Source organism: Ambystoma mexicanum, chromosome 9 (assembly GCF_040938575.1).
Source record: "Ambystoma mexicanum isolate Mex_15411 chromosome 9, UKY_AmexF1_1, whole genome shotgun sequence".
Classification (NCBI taxonomy): domain Eukaryota; kingdom Metazoa; phylum Chordata; class Amphibia; order Caudata; family Ambystomatidae; genus Ambystoma; species Ambystoma mexicanum.
In genome coordinates this window covers 751,946,557-751,971,599 of record NC_090931.1, presented here as the reverse complement: position 1 = coordinate 751,971,599, position 25,043 = coordinate 751,946,557, and the positions used below count along the sequence as shown (strand labels likewise).

Here is a 25,043-nt window from a genome sequence, read left to right as displayed (position 1 = left end):
CCGAACTTGAAGCAAAAAGAGCAGCACATTTTCCCGAAATCAATGACATTGCGACTGCATGGAACAAATACACTCATGCATGCAACATGGCGATGAAGGAGAGTTTCAATACGTTACCCTTTGCACACGTTACCAAACTACAGGGCATGGCACCGCCAGAAGAGCAATAGTTATGGAAACAAAGGGGTTGTTCATTGTCCCCCACAGATACAATCTGGAGACAGGACAGCACCGGGAAACCAGTCATGCCCCTAGGACTACTAAAGTGGCACAAGACCAATTGCACTACTCAGCACACATCAAGAGAGTTTCTTGCAGTACTGATTTCAGAGGACTGGTTTGTCCCTAATTTGGCAGAACACATAGCTAGTTTTATTGTAAATTGTGTAACATGCCTGGGCTTACTAGGCTAACAGTGACAGGAGCAATACCCCATCCTACTGGACCATTTTAGCATTTGCGTATCAACTATGTAGATATGCTCCTAATTTGTAACAGGTACATGTACATTCTATTGGTCATATATTCCTTTTCCTGATGGATCGAAGCAGGCACATGCACACATTCAGATGCCACATGTGCTGCGAAGTTCATCGTACAGGAGGTATGGAGTGGGGAGTGTGGGAAGTGCTCCGGTCTGACGATGGAACACACTTGTAAGTGAGGTGTTGGAGCACATCACTATCCTGTTGGGTAGAAACCACAAATTCTCATCAGCTTATCCACAAGAAAAAAATATTTGTGAGCGTCTGAATGGCTTCCTAAAGGAGCAAACTGCAAAACTAAGACACTGTAAAAAGGTTGCCTCAATTGCCTTCCCTAAGCCCTATTTGCAGTACGCAATCAGCCAGGCTCTGACCATCACCTGTGACTACACATGAGCTGGTAATGGGGACGTTGAATGCATACGCCCCTCGCTCCTCCAACTTGAGCTCAAACTGATGCAGAGAATGCTACCAATGTGTTAGGGAAAGAAATGCATGATTATTTGACAGCTTGACAGAATCTCTTAAATGTATGCCTCGACGGGTAAGAGCGGGGGAGGTTCTACTATGACCGATTAGGAAAATGAACACGCTGATCCCAATGTTTTACTGAAACCACAAGCACCGTTTCCAGGGGACAAGGTCCTGTGCAGGAACTTTACACGAGAAGTGACACAGGGACCATTCGTAGTGGATACGGTTACACAGTCTGCAGTGAAAGTTCAAGGAAGGTGTGTCTGCTTGCATCTCAGCAGCATCAACCCCTACAAGGAGAGACCCCCCCTGTCCACCAAAACTTTGCACAAAGCTGAAGAAGACATAAGAATATAAATGAGGCCAAGGACGAGAGCCAATTAGCAGCAAGAAGAATAAAAAATACTTTTCTTTCTATGGAAACACAGACAGGTCAGATTGACAACCTTTCAATGAATCTTGACTAAAACAGAGCACAATATTTCTACAGTAAAAGGAAAATAGCAGATGTTCCTTGTAGCAATTTTATTTTTCTTGCTTTTGTCCTTTACGAACAGTTAGGTCTTTTTTTTTAGGAATTTAGAGCCTCTGTACAACTATATTATATTATTACTCAATCTAAAGGCTTACACAGTGTTGGAAAGAAATGTTCTCTCAATATTGACAAGGTTTTTCTTGTGAGCACTTTAAAGATACAAAATAAACGCTTCTCCCGATATAAGAATGCATATGTTGAATAATACAAGATATTCTCCTTTAGCGCCTAAAGAGATTTGCAAAAAGTAGAGACAATAGCAATAATGATAATAGCAATGCTTTTTACATGTTGTAGTCTTTATGTAATTTTTACTGCAGCAAGAAAAATCATCATTTATAACACTGCTAGACCAGAAACATGAGCATAAGTACTGTAATAACGATAAATGAAATGCACCACAACAATTCCCTGTAGTAAACACACAGATGATGAGACTAAAAAGAAGTGTAGTAGATGAATCTAGGGACCTGATCAAATATATTACTGTTTCTGCCCATGTCACTAACAATTTGTGGTACAAGCACATGAGCAAAGTAGGGAGAGAGACGTCTAATGAGAGCGGTTGTGTTTCCTTCATTACCTACGCCATGAGCACGTCCAGGACATTTGTAGCCACAGAAATACCTGCACATAAAGCATACTGCCTAACGCACTAAGCACAAATAGGGGCAATTCCAAGGAAGATGGGCCACCTTTCAATGGACAAAAAAGACGTTTCCTTATGAGGGTAGCTACATAAAACAAAAAGCTATGATGGATCATCCTCGAAGAAAAAATAAGGTGATGCAATACACATTAGAAGGCCTGAGGAGAGGTCAAAATAACAGACCATGAGTTATAACCATACATAAATGCCACAGGGAAAGAGATAACTGGCTGCTGGGAAAGACCCCAGCTATTAATATACGGACAGGAATTCACCACAGAAGATTGGGCCAACGGGATGATGGAATGCAAAGCAAAAGAGCTCCTGATAGTACCAGTAGAGGTGGTGTATAATGCAAATGATATATGCTTCAAAGAATGGACTGAATATTTCGAATTGTGCTCATGCGTAGAGGATTAAGCAGGCCATTACCCATACTACCTGTGAAGAATGCCATATCATGTTTCAGGAATACTGGCCCAGTGTTAGTAGGGGAAAACAAAGGGTGCAAACATAGTTTTGATGCGTCAGGCACCACTGTATTAATGGGCCACTATTGGGCTTGTGGTTCAAGGGCTTTTATGCAGCTCCCTCTGAATTGGGGAGGCTTGTGCTCCCTGTGGTAATAAGTACAACAGCCTTGGTAGTACCCCAGAGTGAAGTATAGATTGTCGGTATTCATTGTACTTGGTGCAATCATGAACATTTTCTCCTCCCTTTACTGGTTCTGCTATAAATATGGCTGGATTTACCACTGACTATTTTAATCAATGCGTTTGATATAATTACTTCCCAATTAGAGTCTCTCTGTGTAATCAATGTGTTTTTGGGCTTTTCAAGTATGGCACACAGTTCATGTTCAACGTATAATGTAATTGTTCAGCCCATAGTTATGCTGGTAAATATCTCAATCGCAAAGGCTGCTGCCGATAATGCTTACTCGCAGAGATAATGACTTCATGACTGGATCTAAACTTCTACTATGGAAGGCTAATCGTTTGTGTCCCATGGTAATTTTCTGTGCGAGGATAGCCGTCATCACAACAAGAATTCATCATTGTGATGGGGGATCCCCTACATGGAGCTGTGCTAATTGCCAGCTTCAATTCATCAAAGGTGTCCATAATCTCGCCTGCCCAGGATACATCACTGGTATCCTTTTTGCACCTCTTTCAGTCCTTTTAAAAAGTGGTTTTAAAGATGTGCTGTAGTCAAAAACCCACACCCTGCAATAATTGCAAAAGCCAAGAAATGGCTGGAACCCTTTCACAGTTTCTGGCTTGGGTGTCTTCATGATTGCTTCTGCTCTGATCTTAACTGTGTCACCTTCCTTCCTTATTAGCTGGCCTACATATAGGACTTTGTTGTAATGTATTCTGGATGAGGTGATGACATCACTGTACATGGAATGTGGTGAGGTCAGTGTGAGTGGAGTGTTGGTGTATTGTTATCTGAAGCTGGATTCTATGCTTGGCAGTTGGAGGTATGCAGGCTTGGAAAGGGCATGCCAATGTTGTTCCTGGCTATTGAACTACAATAAACCTACTTAATATCTTACCTGCTGGTCCGGGTGTTCTTCAGGTACCAAGATATTACAGACTTCTTCTGACAATATTGCATTTTCTCTTTGTCAACTTTGTACCCTTACTGAGCCAATATGGTCATCAGATTTACTGAGTCTCTCCTTCACTCTTCCTCCATGTTGCTGCACACTAAAATGTAATCTATATATTGCATTACTGTGCTGTCAAGTTGTACATTTTCCAAGTCCATCTGCAGCACTGGGTTAAAGATTGAGGGGGATTCACAGTACCCCTTGGGTAACTAGGTAGGTTTTAGTTTAATTTCACGGCAAGCGAACAAGGTCAAATAGTGCGACTCTTCCTGCAAGGGGATGGAAACGAATGAATTCTTGAAATCAATCACTGTAAACATTTAGATTTGGATGGGATGTTACATAATATTGTGGCTGCGTTTGGAACTAATGGAAAATCTACCTCAACAATATTATTCAGGGGGCTTAATAAATCGCCACAACCCTTGTGTTTTTTTTTTTTTCCACCGGATGCACAGACATGTTACATGGGGATTCTGAAGGCACTATTATCCCTTTTCACACTAAGGCAGCAATAGTTTCACAGATACCTTTGTCAGCTTCTCTTGACATGGGAAATTGACGTACTCGTGGTAAAATATCTCTTGATTTAATTTACTAGTGACATTCTCGGAGGTATCTCTGTATTTTCAATTTTTAACTAATATGTCAGACTTATAATTAACATACTTAACTTTGTCATCTGTAAACAAGCTTTCATCTGTTAAGTCAGTCAATCTATGTCCTTCATCAAGAGCTATCACTGTTCTCCAGTTTGCACCCTCCTCATCAACTCTGTGTAAAACTACTCTGTCTTCCCTCACTATTGCTGTTCTAAATCAACTGTAATTATCTGCCCTTCTTCCAAGTCCGTGGGTCCTTCTGGTTGAAAAAATAAATCTGTCGGTAACCGAAATAGTCTGTCCTGTATTCTGGGAAGTCATGCTAACAAGATGTGTACCCGATAAAGGAATACATCTGGGTTTAGTGGCACTTTTTGTGTGCTTCCAACCTAAAATGTTATGAATTCTTGCACATTCACATGATGGAGACCTCGGTAGAACATATCTCCTGGTCAGTAAATTATATTGTCATGTTTAATTTAGTCATCAAGTCCCTCCCCAATATATTCACTTGTGTATTGCGAGAGTACAACAATGGCATAGATACGTTGTGTTACCCTATGATATTGGGTAAAGCGTCTCTAAAAGGAACCATAGTTTTTGCCCCAGAAAATCCTTGAGTGTTCATGGCAATGCCTGACATTGGGAAACTTCTCTCTTTAACACAAGATCGAGTTGCTGTCATATCTACCAAGAAGGAAAATTTTTTGTCACCTATGGTCACCCCGACCCTTGATTCCTGTTGTAGGTCTGGTGTAATCGTTAGGATGGACCACATCAAGTCTTTCTGTGGGCTGCCCTATTGTGGATACATGCTCAGTCCTGTGCCATTCTAAGTCTACTAATGTGGTTCTACTTCCCTTGAATAGCATAATTCCATTCTAAATGTGTAACATTAGGTCTTACTCACCTTGAACTGCATATTGCTATTCTAAATGTGGTTTCTGCGTTGGTTTACTTACCATTAGCATTGTATTGGTTTTTATAATGTTTTTATGACTTAATAGTACTCACTATTGTGAAAGAGTTCTCTTTGCCTTTGTATGTATGAATAAACCTTTACTTTTATAATGCAACAGAGTATAAGTGCTCTTTGAACCATATGTATTCTACAAGTTCTTTTTACCTCTTCACAGCCCTCTCGCCCTCCTAAAATAAGCCTGGCTGCTCTGGCATTGCAACCATAATATCAGGTGGTACAGCCTTATACTAAGAGTTGGGGTTTCTATATTGCATAAGGTATAGTTTTATAAAGTCCCTTTGGGTGAACTTTATAAAAAATGCAGGAAGAGTGGTGAATCAGGACTTGTGGTTGTACTCTTGGCACCACTTTTGCTAGGTTGACCAAGCCCAAGGCTTAACCCTAACCAGAGGCTAGGGTTTGTGCAGGAAGCACACAAGTACAATGCAGCACTGTTGAGATAAAGAATATAATCTCTAAACTAGGGTTGTTCAAAAGAATGCTAACATAGTATCTAAATGACAATACAAAGTCTAAGCTGGAGCAATTGTAGTAAATTAGATTGAAAATTTCAAAATGAATGCCAACGTGCCCTCCAGCATATTGGACATCAACCGGAGCCCATGAACAACCATGAGGACAATGACATTCTAGGGAGGATGGTTAAGAGCAACACCAGGCCTCATTTCACTCAAAGAAAGCGTTCTGCAGAGCTTGAAGAAGGTTATGTGACAATAGAGAAGCTCGGCTATAGCCTTTGATAAAACAAAGTGATTCAAAAGCTCCCGCAGAGAGAGAAAGCAGAACAAAAGTTCTCTGAACTGAGAGCAGTGTATGGTTTGAGAGGGTCCAGCAGCCTTTAATATCTTATTCGAACATTCAGCTGAAGAATATTCTCCAACAATGCCCCAATTGGAGAAATTACCATAATGTTCCTTCTATGGATTCTTCTCCCGCAGATTCCTCATCCGATAGATATTCCCTCCAGCTTTGCTGCTTCGGAAGATTTTCAACAGGGGGCGTAGTGGACCTCGGCCCAGCCGTCGACCATCTATTCATCTTGCTCGGCATCTGGTCGTCGGCTACATGATGTCAGGCGTCGTATAAGTAGCGCGTCATTACGCCCTGGTCTCAGTTCCCCCTTTTTTCCCAGAGCACTACACATTGCTTAGGAATTAGAGAGAGAACAAGTGGCTATTGAGCACTTTCTTAATTTTTTTTAATTACAGACCTCCGAAGGAGGAACAATTGAAAAAGAAACACTAGTAGTAGTGTCAGAAATGTTTTTTGATAATCAAGAATGTGGCAGGAAGACCGAAAAACGGGACATGGAGGACCATCTCCAAGTCTATGTTATTTGAAATAGAAAGATGCGCACCAAGCACTGACTTTCTCAGCGGTGAGGGGAGATGAGGAATTTGTGGGAGGAAAATCAATAGAAAGAACATTACAGTAAGGAAATTTCTCCTTCAATGGATTGCTTTTCTCCCGCAGATTCCTCATCTGATATACTCCCAAAGCAGTAATGAAGGAGACGGGCAGAAAGTCGAACTGAGATTCTGCAGAACTGCTCTGCCAAAACATGCATTGGAAGTACAAGCCACATCCAGGCTATAGAGCTTTGCGAAGGTATGCAAAGACGACCACGTTGCAGCCTGACAAATGTCCTGGACAAATACTCCCCTCTGCAATGCGGTGGATGCAGAGACCCCCCCCTTGTGAAATGGGCCCTGATGCCCGTCAGTAATTCTTTCCCAACGGTCTGGTAACACTCCTCTATGTAGAGGATTATCCAACGGGATAAAGTCTGCTTTGTTATGGGCAAGCCCTTACGGGCTAAGGAAAAAGACACAAAGTGCTGGTCAGCTCTCCTAAAATCAGCTGTTCTGGCAACATAGTAACTTAGGGTCAAGCCGATGGAATAGTTCCTCCTGTTTAGATGGGGGAGGGTGAGGATATAAGACCGGAATCTCGATGGATTGTGACAAATGAAATTCTGACATGACATTCGGATAGAAATCAATTACCTGGAGTGAAATCTTTCTCAGAAAAAAGCATAAGAAGGATGGCCTACAGCATAAGGCCTGTAGTTCACTCACCTGTCTAGCGGATGTGATAGCCAAAGAGAAGGCTGTTTTCAATGATTCAATGATAGAAGCCACAATGGACAAGAGTTCATAGGCTCAAAAGGAGCCATCATCAGAAATGTAAGGATCGGATTAAGATCCCAATCTGGGGCTGCAAACTCATCTCAGAATGGGTTATCATGCCATGTTCTTTGTGGAGAGGAGCGCCAGCTACCTTTATTGAAATATTTGCAAGGAACTTGGGGTTGGTCACCCTGAGTTACCTGGGGGCAACCTTACGTGGACTCCCTGCTCACTGTGCTCAGAGAGGCACAGCTTCCCTCACCGATGAGGCCCAACAAGGCTGAAACACGTGACTGGGGTTGCTGTTGGTACTCTTGTTCAGAGAGGAATTGCCATAGCATTTCGGTGCTGGACTGCCCATATGGGCGGGACAAAGACTGATATGCAAATGGATATTTCCCGTCTGTGAAAGGTACAGTGAGCAAAAAGCGTGTGCTGCAAACTCTCATCTCAGAACGGGCTATCATGCCATGTTCTTTCTGGAGAGGAGCGCCTGCTATGTTTTTTGGGACAAAAAAGGGAGTTGACGGATACTTATTTACAAGGACTTTCCGGAATGGTGTCATTACCGGGATCAGGAAAAATGAACCTTGATACATTGATCTTTTAAAACACAGACAAGGCTGCCAAATATCCTTTGACCGTGGTAACCTGGAGGTCTGCAGAGGCCAATGACAGCAGAAACTCCATCACTGCATTGCTGGGGTAAGAGTTGGGGTCAATCTCACGTTCCCTGCACCGCACCTCAAATCTTCTCCATTTGCACACGTATAAATATCTTGTAGATGGCCTCCGTGCAGCCAGCAACACCTCAAGTACTTCCTCAGAGAGGTCCCAGTCATCATATCTCATCCTCTCAAGAGCCACCCATGTATGTTGAGGGATTCAGGGGTCAGATGGAGTATCCTGCCTTCCGACTGGGCTAGGAGATCCAGTCGCTGAGGCAACCGGCAAGGCGGACAGATGGGCAGATCCAAGACGGAGTACCATGTTCTCCTCGCCCAGTCCGGGGCGATCAAGATCATGGTCGCTTGAAACCTCTTCAACCTCCGGAGAACCCATACAATGAGGGCAATCGGAGGGCTTGTGTATATGAGTGGGAAGGTCCAATCCACCAGAAACACGTCCCCCATTCGCTGGGAATTCCCTCGAGCAAAACAATTTCCTGTTGGTCTCCGTTGCGAAAAGACCCACTGCTGGGGTAGCCCAGAGAGAGAAGACCTCTAGGACTTCCTGGCACACTTCCGACTTGTGTGAGACCATGCCCTGCCTGCTCAGAGCATCCACCAAGTTGTTCTCTGTGCCGGCCAGATGAACTGCAGAGACCGAGATCTTGTTCTCCAGCAACCAGAACGAAAGCATCATAGCCTCTGTGCAAAGGGGGCATGAGTGCACTCCACCTTGCTTTTTGAGGTAGTGCATCGCCTCTGTGCTGTCCGTCAGAACGAGGACATGTTTCCCCTGCAGAAAAGGGGCAAATGCTTTCAGGGCTAGCCCGATAGCACATCATTCTAGCCTGTAGATGTGCCACCTGACCAGAGGCCACTCACCAGCAAATGCTTGCATTGAGCGCCCCAACCCTTCAAGAACGCATCCATAATGACTCGGTTCTGAGGCCAAGGAGAGGACACTGAAGTGGCCACTTTGAGGAGATCGGAAAGAGTTCTGAAGTACTACTGAGACCACTGATCTCTCAGTGACCATTATGGATTACATGCGCAGCTTGGCCTCTGGCACCAGAAAAATGCAGGAGGCCATGAGGCCTAGAAGGCAGAGAAAGGAAGCCGCTGGTAGGGCGATGTTCCGCAATAAATGCACCATCTGTGTCAAGCGGAGTACTCTCTCCTCGGGAAGGAAAACCTCTCCCACTCGAATATCTAGGACTGCTCAGATGAATTGGAGCTATTGGACTGGTGTGATCTGGGACTTCAAGTTTAGGGAGAAGCCCAGCCTGTGCAGCAGTGAATAGGTGTCCTGGAGATAGGAGAAGACCTGCTCTACAGACTTCCCTCGGATCAACCAGTCGTCCAGGTATGGGAATATGTGGACACCGGATAGACAATAACCTAATTGAATGAGCTGCAAAGACCAGGCATCGCAAGTAATTCCCTGCCATTGGAGCAAGTGCTCTGTCAACCATCCTCCAACCGGTGCACTGCAAGAGGGGAAATCAAAGCAGCTTCGGAGACTGGGTCGCCCTCGCCACTGACACTGCCTGTTTGCCTCTAGAAGCCCCTCTGCCCCTTCCGGAGCGCAAGAAACACTTATGCCCTTGCCTGGTAGGTGGGAGCTGCGCTCTTCTGCCATAAGGAGCATATCTCCTGTACCCCCGTGTTGTAGAATCAAAGCTAAGGGCAGGTTTGGCCGGCTGCGCGGCTAGGCCCAAGGATTTGGCAGCAAGTTTAGAGTCCTTGAATTTCTCCTGGGACTCGCCTACTTTTTGGCCGAAAAGAAGATCGCCCTCGAAGGGCATGTCCAAAAGTTTCATTTGGACATTGGGTGAACAACCAGAGGTCTTTAAATACGCCTGACTGCTTAAGGTTATGGCCGAAGCCATAGACTGGCCCACACAATCTGCGATGTCCAAGCCTGATCGCAGCGACTGCTGAGCCACTTCCTTCACATCTTCCACCAGCTGTAGGAACCCCTCGCACATTTCTCCTTCCGGGACATACTGGGCAGCATTTCTCACCGTTGGCCATAGGCCGAAGGAGTCTTTGGCAAAACTGCTTGCCACATTGGTCACCTTGAGGGCCATGCTACCTGACGTGAATGCCTTCTTTGCCAAGGCATCTACCTTCTTTCCCACTTTGACTGGGGGCAGAGTGGACATGGATGATGCTGGTCTAGACAAGACCGTAGCAGCTTCCATAACAAGCCCTTCTGGGGAAAGGTGAGAGGAGAGGTATAAGGGGTCTCCCATAGCCGGCCTGTACTTACCTGAAATGATGGCACTGACAGGGGGAATGGAACATGGCGTTTGCCATAGAGTTGTTAGCAGATCTGCAATGGCCGAGTTCAATGGCATACATCGATCAGAGGACATACCTTCCTCTAGAATGTCAGTGAGGTCGTAACCTTGAGGGGGTGCCACTGTTGAGTGTAAACCCAGGGTGTCAATGACCCTTTTCACCAGAGCCCTAAATTTGGACACATTGTGGAGATAAGGCTAAGTCTGATGACATGTCCAGACCACTGGCATTGTGGAAGACTTAAGCCAGTTGCTTTAGTCTACTCTTGTCTTCAAAATAGTTGACCCCACCCAAGCCCAAGAACATCGGGTCGTCAGCGTCGCGATCGCTGAAAATTCCTGCCATGGCCTCGAAAAATTCGGACCAGGGCTGAGGTGTAAAGACTTTGTCGACATCGAGGTCTTGTCCTACGGTGCAGTAAAGGTGGATGTCGGTGTCGACCCAGGTCGAGACGCTGTAGCATCGACATCCATGGATGCACAGGGATAATCCGGCTTCCATACAACATCTTTCGACTTTGAATGGTTAATCAGTGACCAACGTAGTCGGTACCGGGGCACTAGAGGGGTCGGGTACAACAAGCGCCACTCTTGGATCTGAAGCATGCTGCATGGAGGTGGGAGCCGCGCCAACTGCAGCATGCTGCTTGAACATTTCATGCATGGAGGACTAAAATTCCTCAAACTCCTGGCGGTTGGTAGGCCCCGCCGACCGCTTACCTCTTTCCGCCGACGACTCGGAGTCCCGAAGATGGCAGTGGCGCCTTTTCTTTTTTCAGGACAAAGATGAGGTAGAGTGGCTTTTTGAGCAAGACCTTTTCTTCTTCAGCCATTGTTTTTTGGGGGTATGACCCTCGGTTTCAGCCTCTGAGGACCGAACCATTGACCACCTCAGAGATTTTGAGGGCGGTCGACCCAGAGCGAGCTTAGCAGCTCGGTCGTGAAGTGATTTCGGCTGCATCTTGGCAAGCAACGGGCACCCGTCAGTCCCGTGACACAGAGACACAACTCGTGTGGGTCGGTTAGGGACATCTTGGTGCCACAATTGTTACACCGCTTGAAGCCAGATACTCGTGTGACAGACATCACGCATCAAGGAATTTCAAAAAAAGATTACGTTTTCTGATGAAAAACATCGAAGAGACTAGCTCTGTGTTCCTAAAGCAGCGTGTTAATGTGCAGAAAAAAGGAACTGAGATCGGGGCTTAGTGACGCGCTGCTTATATGACACCTGATGTCATGTCCGGAGCCGACAACAAGCAAGATGGATTGATGGTCGAAAGGCCGGATCAAGGTCCACTACCCCGCTGTCGAAAATGTTCGGAAGCAGCGATTCCTCATCTATCAGATGAGGAATCTGCGGGAGGAAAGCAATCCATTGAAAACATTCTAAAAAAATGTCATCTAGTCCTGTAATCGGGGCACAGTTGCTTGAGGGAGTGGGTCCTGTGTTTGCAAGGCCACATATTTCATAGGATACTTTACATGGTTATAATGGCCAATAATGTTTTTCCAATTGACCAAAGGTGAAGGCAATCTTTATGGGAGCCACACGTACTTGGTACAGATCTTTAGCGTTTTCAGGAATGCGATTTCTGTAAACGCATCAGTTTCAAACTGAAATAAAGGAAGGCCCACTTGTTTTGGGGAAAGCCAGAACAAGCACAGGTTGAGGACTGGATGTAACCTTCAGTCCCAGCAACCCCTAGGGAATTTAGCACCTCTTATGAAGCAATGATATATGATATGATAGGATATGACATTTATAACGCGCCTATACACAAGTGTTGCAAGGCGCGACGAGGCAAGGAAGGGGGAACAGAGGAAAGACAGACAACGATCTTACTAGGCCAGGTGTCATTCAGATGGTGCAAGTGCAGGGTAAGGGGGGGAAAGGAAAGTGCGGGGTGGACGGGGAGGGAAAGTGCATTACATAGGATAATAAACGGCAGCTGGTGGCAAGTGCAGGGTGAGTGCTGACATAAGTGCAGGTGGAAGGACTGTAGGCATACAGAAAACAGTCCTCAGGTGCAAGGGTTGCCAGGGAGGCAGTATAGGTGTGCAAATGGCAGTGAACGGGCCCAAGATCAGACGGGTGGCCAGGTAAACCTGCAGTATCAGTATCAGCAGGACTTCAGCAGGGGAGAGGGGGAGAGAAACCAGAAGCAAAGAGGAAGGTTTTAAGGTGCTTCCGGAACCGTAGATTGTTCTCCTCATGTTTCAGGGAGGCAGGGAGGCTGTTCCAGAGGGAGGCCCCAGCTGAAGAAAGATCTACCACCAACTCGTTGCTTGGAGAAGCGACTGACCCCAAGGGAGTTGGAGGCGGATGAGCGAAGAGCTCAAGAGGCAAGATATTTAGGAAGAGGGGCCTTGTAGACGATGCAGAGGGTTTTGAACTTAATCCTCGCAGCCACTGGGACCCAGTGCAGAGATTTCAGTCCTGGAGAGATATGATCCCTGGGCTTGAGGCCAAGGACAAGTCTCGAAGTCCTGTTCTGCATGAGTTGCAAAGGGTGTAGAGTAGAAGCAGGAAGATTTAGAAAGAGGCTGTTGCAATAGTCCAGCCTAGAGAGAACCAGAGCTCTGGAGACAGTGAGCTTCTGGGGGGAAGGAGAGGAAGGGAAGAATACCTCTGAAGAGGTGCAGCTGGTAGTGTGACTTCTTAGAGACGTCAGAGATGTGAGGAGAGAAAGTGTGTGGAGTCGAAGATGACCCTGAGGTTTTTAGCCTTGCAGGTGGGAACAGGAGGCAGGCCAAGAGCGGCCGGCCAGAGAGCTACAGGAAAGGAGTGGGTGTGCCGATGAGGATAATCCCGGTCTTACTGGCATTAAGGCAGAGGTCATTGGCGGCAATCCACTCCTGGATAGCAGACAGTCAGAGATGAGAGAAGGAGAAGAAGTGGCTGAAGGTAGCCTGAAAATTAGCTGAGTGTCATCCGCATAGCACTGAAAGTTGGGGCAGAGAGCGGCAATGCGGTGGGAAAGAAGTGCCAGGTATTGGTTGAACAGCTAGTGAGAGAGGTTAGACCCCTGGGGAACACCACAGGTAGAGATAGAGGAGAGGAAGGACCCAAGTTGGACCTGGGAGGGTCAATCAGAGAGGAAAGAATCCAGCCACGCCAAGGCCTGACCGGTGATACCCAACTTATCGAGGAGACGGTCAAGCAGGATGGCATGTTTGACTGTGTTAAAAGCAGAAGAGAGATCAAGTAAGATGAGGACACAGGGGGTGTTGGAATCAAGGTTGGAGAGCAGGTCTTCACGGATGTTCAGGAGAGCAGTTTCCGTGCTTCTGGCAGCTCTGAAGCCAGACTGATGGTCATGAAAACAACCAACAGATTCAGTGTGAAGATTAAGCTGGGATATGGCCAGATTTTCTAGGAGTTTGCCCAGGAAAAAGTGATGGAGATTGGGCGATAGTTAGCCAGGCAGTAAGGGTCGGCAGAGGGTTTCTTAAGACGAGGGTGCACAAGGGAGTGCTTTAGGGGCGATGGGAAGACTCCAGTGGCGAAGGAGTGGTTGCAGAAGTTGGCCAGAGCAGGAGCCAGGGAGTCAATGTGGTCCTTGATGGTTTTGGAGGAACAGGGAGGAACCTGTTTTGAAGAGACTTTCATAGATCAGACTTGTCTAGAAACGTCGTCTGGGGAGAACATGGGATAGGCAGAGAAGGATGGAGGAGAGGTGGCTGTAGAAGGGCCAGAGGAAGAGCAGGGAGTAGAGCGAGGATGGGGGAGAGGAAGAGAGAGAGGACAGGATGTCCTGAGTTTTACAGATGAAATGAGAAGCCAGAGCTGTACAGAGGGCCTAGGAGGGGACACGAGAGGTGGAGACTGCAGCAGGATTGGCCAGTTCCTTGCAGATTTTAAAGAGTTTGGGCGAGTTGTTGGATGCCGCAGAGATGCAGGCTTGGATCTGCGCTCTCTTCTTGGTGCGGACAGAGATCCGGTATTGCCTTTGGAGCCGGCGGCAGGCCAGTTTGTCAGAGGATGTCCCAGAAGCACGCCATTTCCTCTTAGCCCCCCTGCGCTTGCGTTTGAGGGTGACAAGGTCTGAGTCATACCAGGAGTTGCACTTGGCTTTGGGCTTCAAGCGGATACTCATGACAGGGGCAAGAGTATCGAGAGTATCAGATATAGCAGAGTGGAGCATGTCAGGGTGTGAGTCAGCCAAAAGGGCTAAGGGGGAGAGAAAGTGGCAGCAACAGCCTCAACTGAGACACGCCTCATGGGTCAGATAACCAAGAAGGTGGGTGGCATTGCTGGAGTTGGCTTGGCCTGAGGGGTAGAGAGGGTGAGCTGGCAGGAAAGGAGAAAGTGATCACTCAAGGAGAGAGAAGTGGTGAGAGGGATAGAAAGGGGAAGGTCTGAAGAGATCAGAGCATCCAGAGTGTGCCCTGCAGAGTGAGTCAGGCCAGAGGGAGAATAGAGCATGAGAGAGAGTCACAGAGGTTGCGAAAGAGTCCAGAGAGAGGACAGGAAGCATCCAGGTGGATGTTAAAGTCTCCAAGATGGAGGAGTCTGAATGGACGAGACCAGGAGGGAAGAGGAGAGGCCCGCCCATTCAGAGAGGAAGGAGGAGATCTGACCATGTTGCCGATAGATGGTAGCCACAGTAAGGTAAAGGCTAGGAGAGAGCCTGCAGATGAGGCATTCAAAAGAGGAGTAGGCCTGCGTAGGAATGATGGAGGCAGGGATCCACTCAGGGAAGATCAGGGCTACACCCCCTCCGGAACGGTTGGCCCTGTGTGCGGAAAGGATCGTGTAGCCATCAGGGAGGAGAGTCTCAAAGCTTGTGACAGAGCTGGCTGTGAACCATGTCTCGGTGAGACCGAGGACATTGAGGTCAAGTTCCTCTAGGAGGCAGCAGATGTCAGATGAGTGTTTAACAGATGAGCGAGAGTTAAGAGTGGCAATATGGAGAAGGTTGCCGTCCTTGAAAGACTTCCAGGGAGAGGTACAAACCAGGGGTACACCCTGCAGAGGTGTAGAAGAGGCCCGAGGGTGGGCAGAAGAGGAAAGAGGAGAGGGCAAGGTAGCCAAGGAGGGGACAGCAGGGAGAGGCAAGGAAATTGATGAGGCGCAGGAAGAGTCTATCAAAGATGAGAAAATTGGCCTGAGGGCCTTGGACCAAGACGGTACCATTCAAGTAAACATTAATGATGACCTTAGAGGAGTGGAAGGAGGCCAGGAGGACCTCCCACTGGGTGCCACCATTAAAGGAAGAAGAAGAGAAAGAATAAAGCCCAGAGACCATATGAAGAGTCCATAGGTTTGGTGAGGGAACGACAAAGAGGATGTTGGTGAGGGTTTGTCAAGAGGAGGCACTGGTATAGGTGTCAGCGATAGGGAGGCCTGGGTTGGAGACCAGGATGTCCTTTTTAAACTTCTTCCTACCAGATTTAATGAGGAGAGCAGGACAGGCGATAGAGAAGCAGTTGGAAAGGATAGGAGAGACAGAGAGCACGATAGAGTAGGTGGTAGTATTGACAGCAATGCCATAATTTCCACGGTTTGCGATCAGAGCCTAAGACTGCCATATAGAATTAAAGCAACAGTATTACCCGAAATTGTCTTAGAGCCAAATATTTGTAGTTCTCTACTCCCACCCATTAATTTCTGTGCCATTACTGAAGTCTAGTTGACCGTACCTTTATTGATGCTCAACAAAACTATGTAGTTGGGACATTTTAAAAGTGACATTTCAGTGTATAAACAGGGAGCGGAAGTCAGACAGATGTGGAATGGGATTCCATTAATCTGAAATTTTGGACAGAAAAGGTGTTTATGCATTTAAAAATAACATTACTGCAAGAAGAGTAACACGAGTATAAAGACAATATCTAGATTACAGGTTCTGTTGCATTAAGAAGATCCAAAATAAATTGTGAAGTACAATGGTGTAAAGGCATTGTCTTATGCTGCGTTTACAGAACACAATCTGCTCGAGACGTAGCTTTGGAGAACGTACTCATCTGCAATCTCGATGAAAATCTTCTGCTTGGTGTGGATGAGAGCAGCCCGATAGAGTTTGGTCGTCACCTCAATAAGATGATCACTTTTGAAGAGAAAATCTCCTTTAGTAGCAGCAGATGAGCCCTGTGATGAAAAGGACAGAAACATTGTATGTTTTCAGCCGAATAAACAAAAAAGAACTGATAAAAAATAATGTAACTATGGGAGGTAACACTGATTTTTTTTAGGAATTTCTAAAGCAAATAAAACAGACATTTCCCCTGTGAAAACCAATGAAGAATATAATCGTTCATACACATTTTTTAAATATGAAAACGCATGTCATCACAAGTTAGACATTTAGTAGCATTACCCATGATTGAGCTGATGAAATAATAAATTAATAATGTAACAAACTATGTATTTTTAAAATTACTAGTTCAGTAGTTATTACTGCTGTGCTCATACATTTCTTGAAATTAGAACCGCCTTATCGCTAGATTATTTTATTGTAATTGTACCCTACGTACACACGAAGAAATTGCTTGTGCAGAATTTGGCTGACGTGGCCAACTAAATATATACCTGTTTCAGATGCAGCGCAAAGAAACCATCATTTTGTGAGCTCATAGAAACTTTGGTTATGTCGACCAGAGGAACATCCAATTTGATCTGTCCAGACTTGATATCAGCAAGGACGATGTTCCGTTTCGTTAACAAGAAAATTCTTGTTGTTTCCTTCAAGTGAACACAACAAAAACAAATTGAATACAATTCAATAGTAGAAGATTTCGCAAGTGAAAGCCATTAATATCAAACTTAGACCACTCTTTTACAGCACTATGGATCTCTGGATTGTCGATATACTTAAGATTTCAGTATTCATATCTAAATAGCTCCAAAACACATTTTCTTCAACATCAGTTATTCTCGGCTGTTATGATTAAGGGTTCCCTTTGTAAATCAGCCTCTGTAGTAGAGAAAATTGTAATTTGAATTCAATTGAAATTTGGAAGGCACTAAATAGAGATGTGTCTGGATATAGAAGAGTGGGAGAACTAAAAATGAAAAGTCAGGAAATCTAGTTCATCAAAGCAAGTGCATTTTTCTCTGAAAGGGGAGATAGGATTCAATTTTACAGATAGCCACTGGTTAAAATTGTTCCATAATCGCAGAGCATAACAAACCACGAATCTGTGGTCACCCAAAGGGATACAGCTAGGCTTCGGGATATCCAACAAAAGAAGATGCTCCAACTGCAGGGCTCAAGAAGGTATATGGAGAGGACGGGGGAGCTGTCCTATGCAGGCCACATAAACAACTAATACACAGCTAAAGGGATCCTGTACTTGAATGCAAGCCAGTGCAAAGATTGTCTAGGTACAGTGACCGAATTTAGCTGTGCCAAGTAAATAAATAAATGAGATGGACTGCTGCGTTTTTTGTAAACAGCACAATCCATTTTTAAATTACAGAACCAACACTTGAGGTTATTCTACCTTTGTGAGAAAGGGGACAGCACGGCAGAGGAGGTCAAGTTCATGAAACAAATCTTCAACTACATTCCCAATTTGAGAAGAAAAACCCAGAGAGGCTGCCTTAACCTGCATAGAGTAGACCTTGGGTGCAGATTCCAGGTGTTCACCCTTACACCTGGTGGAGAAACTATTGCGACCCCCCCCCCATGTATTGGCACATTTTCAAGGATTGTTTTGTAACACTGTACTTGTACTCAAGAAACACTCTGAGAAGCTCAAAACCAACTAATCGTACTCGTTTACCCTCAGGATATCCCTTATACAAACAATGGGGCGCATCTTAATCGTCTTTTTACTACCACTGTAGCTCATGACCACTGATTTTACTGAATTTATTTTTAGGCCTAAACTGGTTATGAATGAGGCGTACACATCGACCAATGCAAGTAATGCCTTAGGAGTTCTGGCCATGAGAACTGTGTCATTGGTGTACGCCAAAACTGGTAACGGTCTTCCAGGAACACGCAAAACATCTGTAGCAGTGTTTATTAGTACCTGCAGCAACCCATTGATGTATAAGGTAAAGAGAATCCGTGCCAGTACACACCCTTGGCGTACTCCCAATATCACTTTGTATCACTCGGTGCACCTCCCCCCTGGACCAAACCAAACATTGGCCTTGGTGTTCGAATGGAATGCCCGCAAAACTGTCACAATGTCAGCCGGACAGTCCATGGACTCAAGCACGGCCCACAGTTTGGAGCAAACCACCTTGTCAAAAACCGTGCTTAAGTCCATGAAAGCATGGTAGACTGTTTCGCTGTTGAAAAAAACATTTGATATCAATAGATACAGGTTCAGTGCCTGCTTCATGGTCCCCAAACCTGGGCGAAAGCCGAATTCAATAGCCGTGAGGACATTGCTCTCAGTAAGCCAACACTCCAAATGCCCTAGCAAAACCAATCCAAAACTTTCGAATACTGTGTCCAACAAAGAAATGGGATGATTAGGAGGGTGTAGTGATGTCCCCTTTTTTAAAAATGGGGGAAAATTGTTGCTGTCTTCCATGATGGGGTATAATGGTCCGAGCAGGCATTAATGGCACTCTTCGACACCGGAGCCCAAAGGTCAAGCTGGCTCATGAAAAGGTCTGCAGGTATGACATAGGGGCCAGGAGCTTGATTATAAGATTCTACCCAATAGCCTTGGTTACTTCCTCCAGAGAGAAACGTAATTCTACTCCCCCACTCTGAGTCTCTTCTCTGGCTCTGCCATCGTCATACAGGGTACCAAAATAAGAAGCCCAGTCTGAAGCCCCACCTGTGTCCCCAAAGGGCTATCCACGAGGACCCCTTGATAAAAATTCCCCCATTAACCCTTATGCCTCCAAAAATTCTTCCCAGGCTATAGTCTCCAGCTCCTATTTTCTTTGCTCAAGCGTCCTGCGGTAGGCAGTCTGTGCCTGTGCAATGCAACATCTGTCTGCCGCAGGATGCCTTAGAGCAGACAAAAGTGACAATTTTGCCAGCCTGCATTTTTCGTCAAACCAACCTTGTTTGCCTGCTGTACCTGTTGGTCTCGTGACCATTGAGAAGCCCCACGCAAGAGCCTCCAAAATTCCCACAAAAAGACCCGCCACTGCCAAACAATTGTTGGATTCGTCAAAGATCCCCAACAATGAGGACCGTTGACTAGGCAAAATTATCCAATGCAGACCAGAGTTCAAAATTTTCCCCCACTTAATTCTTTTTCGGGACACAACTTCTGCTTCTACTTCTACTTGACATGGAGCACTGGACGCGGTGGCCACCACAGATATTAAACCTTTCAAGGTTAGGACCAATGGGTAATGGTCGAAATTCCCCACCAGGCACGTCAAAGCTTTCAATGTCATTCCATAAATTTAAAGTGAGGCAGAAGTAGTCTATCGTGGAGGACCCCACATGATTGATAAAGGAATGTTTGCCGGGGATATCTGAATTAAATCGCCCATTAACTGAGCATATACCCCACTTAATAAGCCAAGTGCTCATCTGGAGACCCCTGGAGCAGACCCTCTAATCAGCCATTACCGGTTCGAGGACCCTAAACATTTGTTCTTCTGTGGGCTAGTATAGGTCCCTAGGAAGGCCACAGTCCACTTTGAGGTTAAAGTCCCCTCCCTTGATAAGCCTTTTCTTCAAATTCATGGGATCTTCAAAAAACAGGTCTACAAATGTCTTTATTTTGCACCAGACATCCCCGCCTGCCCCATTTGGATTATTATACAAGTTCAGGATATCAACCCCTCTACACCTGGGAACTTAAACGTCAACAATTGTAGAAATTTGAGCCCAGACTCTACCACCTCAATCCCACAAGGGAGGGAGGCTTTGACCAACACGACCAAACCCCCTGAGTTCCGCCATCTTCTATTCTTTTTAGCAGGAATGCCATACAACACATTACCATCCAAACGGGGCAGTACCAGGTCCCAAGTTTCTTGCAGTAGGATGATTTTATGAAGCTCAATGAACTCCATGTTCTCATGCAACTGCAACTTGTTCCTTGAGCCTGCTATGTCCCAGGAGATTAATTTAATGTGCTTCTCCACCTTGCAGGATTCAGGGCCGGGAATATTGGATGGTGCTCGCACCTGAGTAATACAGCAAACTTCCTCCAAGGCGGGTCTGGCAATAATCCATGGCTCCAAAACCAGAGAAGAACCAGGATTTACCCTCTGTCAAACCTGGTCATCCACTGACACAAGCGGCTCAAAACAATTTGATACCGTACAGTTCCCAACTGTGACAGCCTTCCCCCGGTGGTTACGGCTCTCCTTCCCACCGTGGTCCAGGAATAAACGTGTGCCCCCACCATGGTCATCCAAGGGAACAGCACTACCGTGTGATAAAATCCACAGTGGGGATCCTTGTCCCTGCCAAACCGGTGCAACCTCCGACACCCTCCCGTGTGGATAAAAGTAATCCAGACCCACCAGTGTAATCTCAAAATTAGAACCATTTGCCCTCAAGCCTCTAGTCATATTGGAGCTAAGCAGGTGATTCACAAATATGGAGTTAGAGAATGAAACCACTATACAGTCACCCATGATGCACTTACTTATGGGGCCCACCTATCTCACTCTTCTGGCCATCAATACAGATTTTAGATTTATACTGGGGCCCATTATATTAGAGTTAATCCAGTGAGTTTATTTATTCATCAAAGATGACGTGGTTTCAAAAGCACCCACTGTTAGAGTCCGGACTCCCGTGATCATACTTACGAAGGCAGCCACCTGCAGGGGGAGATTAAGAACCACCTCAACCTCAGCTTCACTTCCCCTGACCATTGATGTCCCCAGGCTAATTTCATTAGTAGGAGCCACCATGGAATTAGGCCATGGGGCAGTATCGCTGACAGTAATACCCTAGCCTAGCCTATTCCACATCTGGTCTGAGGGTCTGATTATGGTGGGCTCTGAGCGCGAACCAGTCCCAGGACTATTTTGGATGATGAGGTTGAATTTTGTTTTTAAGCCTCTAATCGAGTCATCCATAATTGACAGTGTTTCCATTACCCGCTTTTTAAAACTTTCTAATACAAAAGGTGGCATCCAATTTAGTTTGTCCTTGGAGATCCAAGGGAGCAGGCCCCATCTGATAGCCACCCTTTGCCTCCAGCAAAGAAAAGAGGGGTTTCAATTTCTGATCCAATTGTGCCTCTAGCCAGGTTTTATCATCTTTGGGCGATGATGCTATGGAATCATCCCTAGATGGCAATAAGGGCCCTTGAACACCCGGAGGCTCAGAAATTGGCACAGGAAAAGCTTCTCTTGAGTCTCTTGCAATTGGGGTATGTGGGATACTTTGACCCACTCAGCAGAATTCCCATCCATAACCAAGATGCGCTTTTGCAGTCAACAGCAAAATGGCTGCGCTGGCTCCTTGGAGCACCATTGCATCAAAACTGCATTTTGTAGCGACAAAAGGATGGCTGCACCATCTTGCCAAACCACTATTGGGCGAGTTGGAACAGGTGGCACACAGCGAAAGGTGCCAGTGTGTTCTTGGGTGCACCAAAAAGAAGCAAATCAAAGCACCGCTGCTGTGCTGCTTGCAAATAGTTCCCATTGAAAAGGGAATATTTTACACTGAAAAGAATGCTGCCCTGACGCTATTTTCAACTATTCCACATCACATTGTTTTTATCAAAAAGACCCTGCCATCCCCATCCAGGTCCACATTGTGCTTCAGCAGAATAAAGCATGATCCCTGAAATACAGGCTGTGCCAGCCAAATCTGAAGGAAAAAAAATCAAAAGAAACTTCATTTTTAGAAAACGCTTGACATTTGAGTCACAAAATGTCAAAAAGATCAATGCTTTGAAATCCCAGCTCTCTGGGCCTATGTACATTTCAGTGCATCTGTGTTTCAAACAAATTGCTGCATACAAGAAACTAACTATGGCTATAGAACAATGTGGGAATTTAGATGGAAGAGAAAACCCGAATTTGAAAGGAAAATGCCAGCAGTCACCACATGCTTAAATGTACTTTTACAAATATGAAAAATACCTGTTTAAAAGTGTATGTTCGGAAAGGCCCTGCCCTTATCTAGCAATGTAAAGGGGTTTGTGCTGTGAAACTTATTAGAGGTTTTATTCAACAGGCGGTCTTCTGATTCAGAACAAAAATAAATAAACTAAGGATTTAAATTGCATTGGCTACAAGAGGGAAATCAGCCCCAAACAGGTTTCGGCTTCGGGGTTGCTAGCAACAGAAGGCCCCTCACAGAAGATTCTAGGGCACACATGGGTGATAATTGCTACCTTGGCAGACTTGTGTCTGGACAGAGGCCTCTTACAATAGAGATTCTGGGACACACAGGTGCAAAATTGAAAGTCACACGTCCTCGCAACTTTTACTGAGAGCTTCAAAGCCAACTCAAGAGCAGCCTGGAAGTACATGACCATATTTGGAGGACAAAGGCAGACCATTTGTTTCAAAAGACTATTTATTAATAAACTCTTAAGACTTTTCTGTGTGCAACAGGACTTTGCAGGAATGTAAAAAGTTCACAGTTTAAATGTAATTTTGATGGCTTTAATTTAAGACGTTGTAGCCTTCACTGCCATATTGGGAACAGAAATGGCAGAGAAGTGGACATTCTGAGGAAAGTGTACATGATGCCACTGTGAAATTCAATACTTACATGCCCTATGATAATCTATACCCATGTATAAAGTTATAGAATTTTAAGTAACATATTTCCCACCAAATATAACGAAAAACTATTAAAAGGGAAACATAATGTCGCACAGACCTGGGAATTGGACTGCCATGCTCTGCATAAAATATGTAATCTGCCTATGTAATTTGTTAAGATGCCACAACTGTAAAAATGTGCCATTTATGTCAAAACTGGGTTGTGGCAAAATTAACTGTGGGAGGTTCTGTACATAGTAAACCCACATCATAAAGCTGATGCCATTTCTCTAAGAGTCCAATCAGTTAACAAGAAGGCAGTAACAATCACCCCTGACCAATCCAGTTGTTTAGGGGCGTAATGAGCTAAGCCTACCCTACCATATAATTATGTGATGTCACCATGCTTTATATAAAGGGTGGCTGAAAGGACTCTAGACAGATTATATCCTGAATTTCCAGCATCTGCGTTCCTCATCTTCCACATCCATATTGCCAGATTCCACTGCCAGGACAAAGCATAGCTGACCCACCCCAGCAAGGCCTTGGTCTAGAAATCCCACTAAAATACCATTAACAAGGGGAAAAGCTGTGGTACCTTTAGCATCCTGTGACCAGACCGGATTGCTGCACACTAACTGCATCCAGCTGTACCTCTGCCATCCAGTGACCAGAATTGGCCAGCTGTTTGCTGTAAGGGGCGCCTGACGTGTGGTGACCAGAGCTAGTTGACTGTTCCAAAATCCCAAAACTCAAGCGTGGACTGTATTTCCCATCCCCATAGAAACACGCAGCCTACCCATTCTGACCCTTTTATCTTTATTCCACTCTCTAAGCCATCCTATCCATGCCTTTGTAATTTGTCCTACCGTCGGAATTCTTTGTGCATCTTGTCTGTGATGTCCTAGTGTTAGCGCCATTCTTTCATTCACCCCATCTTGTAACTCCTTAGCGATGTTAGAATAACTGAAATTAACCCAGGATCCTACCGGGTCTTTCTTTAACAATATAGTCTTTATAAATCTGTCTTTCTTTCCCAGACAATGTTCTCTCTTTCTCAGCTTCATTTTGCAAAAATCAAACCTCCTTTGATCTTGCAAATCTCATCCAAATCTTCAGCTAAAACCGCATTCCAAACCTGAGTATTTAACCCGTTTTTCATAAAAAACAGTTGTGAAATTTAAAACTGCATCCGTGTAAAATGTAGCTTTCAAACGTGTGATTCGACTGCATTGTCGTCTTACTTTCAACTTGTTATTGAACTGTATGCCTTTTGTTGAGAACTTGCCTTGTGATTGCTAGTGTTTATCCATTCCTGCTATTGTGAGAAATCATATTTGCCTCAGATTTAATCGCACATTAATTATTTGGCAATTTCCGAGTATCATTCTGTGCCATTGCAAAGGGCTTTAAAATTGTTGCCTCTTACTTTATGAGGGAATGTCAGATTTTGATTCTGTTTGCTGGACAATATCTCTGACTCCCTGCTGCTTCTTTCTGTCCACTCCAAGGGGTTTGGGAGAGTATTGCAGGGGGAACTCTTAACTCAGGGGCCATCTACCCAAAGAGAAAAAGTGCTCCTATACATTTGTGCTTTGTATGTGTTCTTGTAGAAGGTTAACCAAGGGTATTGTTTCAGTTGCCATTGTAATTATCACCCCATTGGTGATTGCTGCCCAGTATTAAAATGTTTACGATTTCCTTAGAATTGTAAAAATAAATAAAATATTGCATTCACACCAACCGGCCCGGTTCCTGGTCCATTGTGACCCGGGGTATTTGAAAAAGGGGGTGTGAGACGGGTTGTGTGCCATCTCAAATTGAATTTGTAGAATATAAAGAGAAAGCATTACAATTGTGCGCTACATACTAGGCTAAGACCAAGGTGTGTCACCCGATTGAAGTCCCAAGAGGACTTTCAATGTGGGGGCCATCAGGGGCAGGAGCTCCCAATGCCCCACTGATAACCCCAATTGAGGATGCGG

At 45.2% G+C, this 25,043-nt stretch overlaps 1 protein-coding gene across 4 annotated transcripts in view; it reads right to left on the bottom strand.

The window, feature by feature from the left end:
• The window catches only part of MYO1B (myosin IB), a 1,142,119-nt gene that overhangs the window by 20,245 nt on the left and 1,096,831 nt on the right, over positions 1–25,043 (bottom strand). For all 4 annotated transcript variants that reach the window (XM_069615684.1, XM_069615681.1, XM_069615682.1 and 1 more), the window contains 2 exons: positions 16,978–17,130; positions 16,409–16,536 (listed from right to left, as the gene is read on the bottom strand). In XM_069615684.1, coding sequence (XP_069471785.1) covers positions 16,409–16,536; positions 16,978–17,130 — 281 coding nt within the window. The remainder of the gene's footprint in view (positions 1–16,408; positions 16,537–16,977; positions 17,131–25,043) is intronic.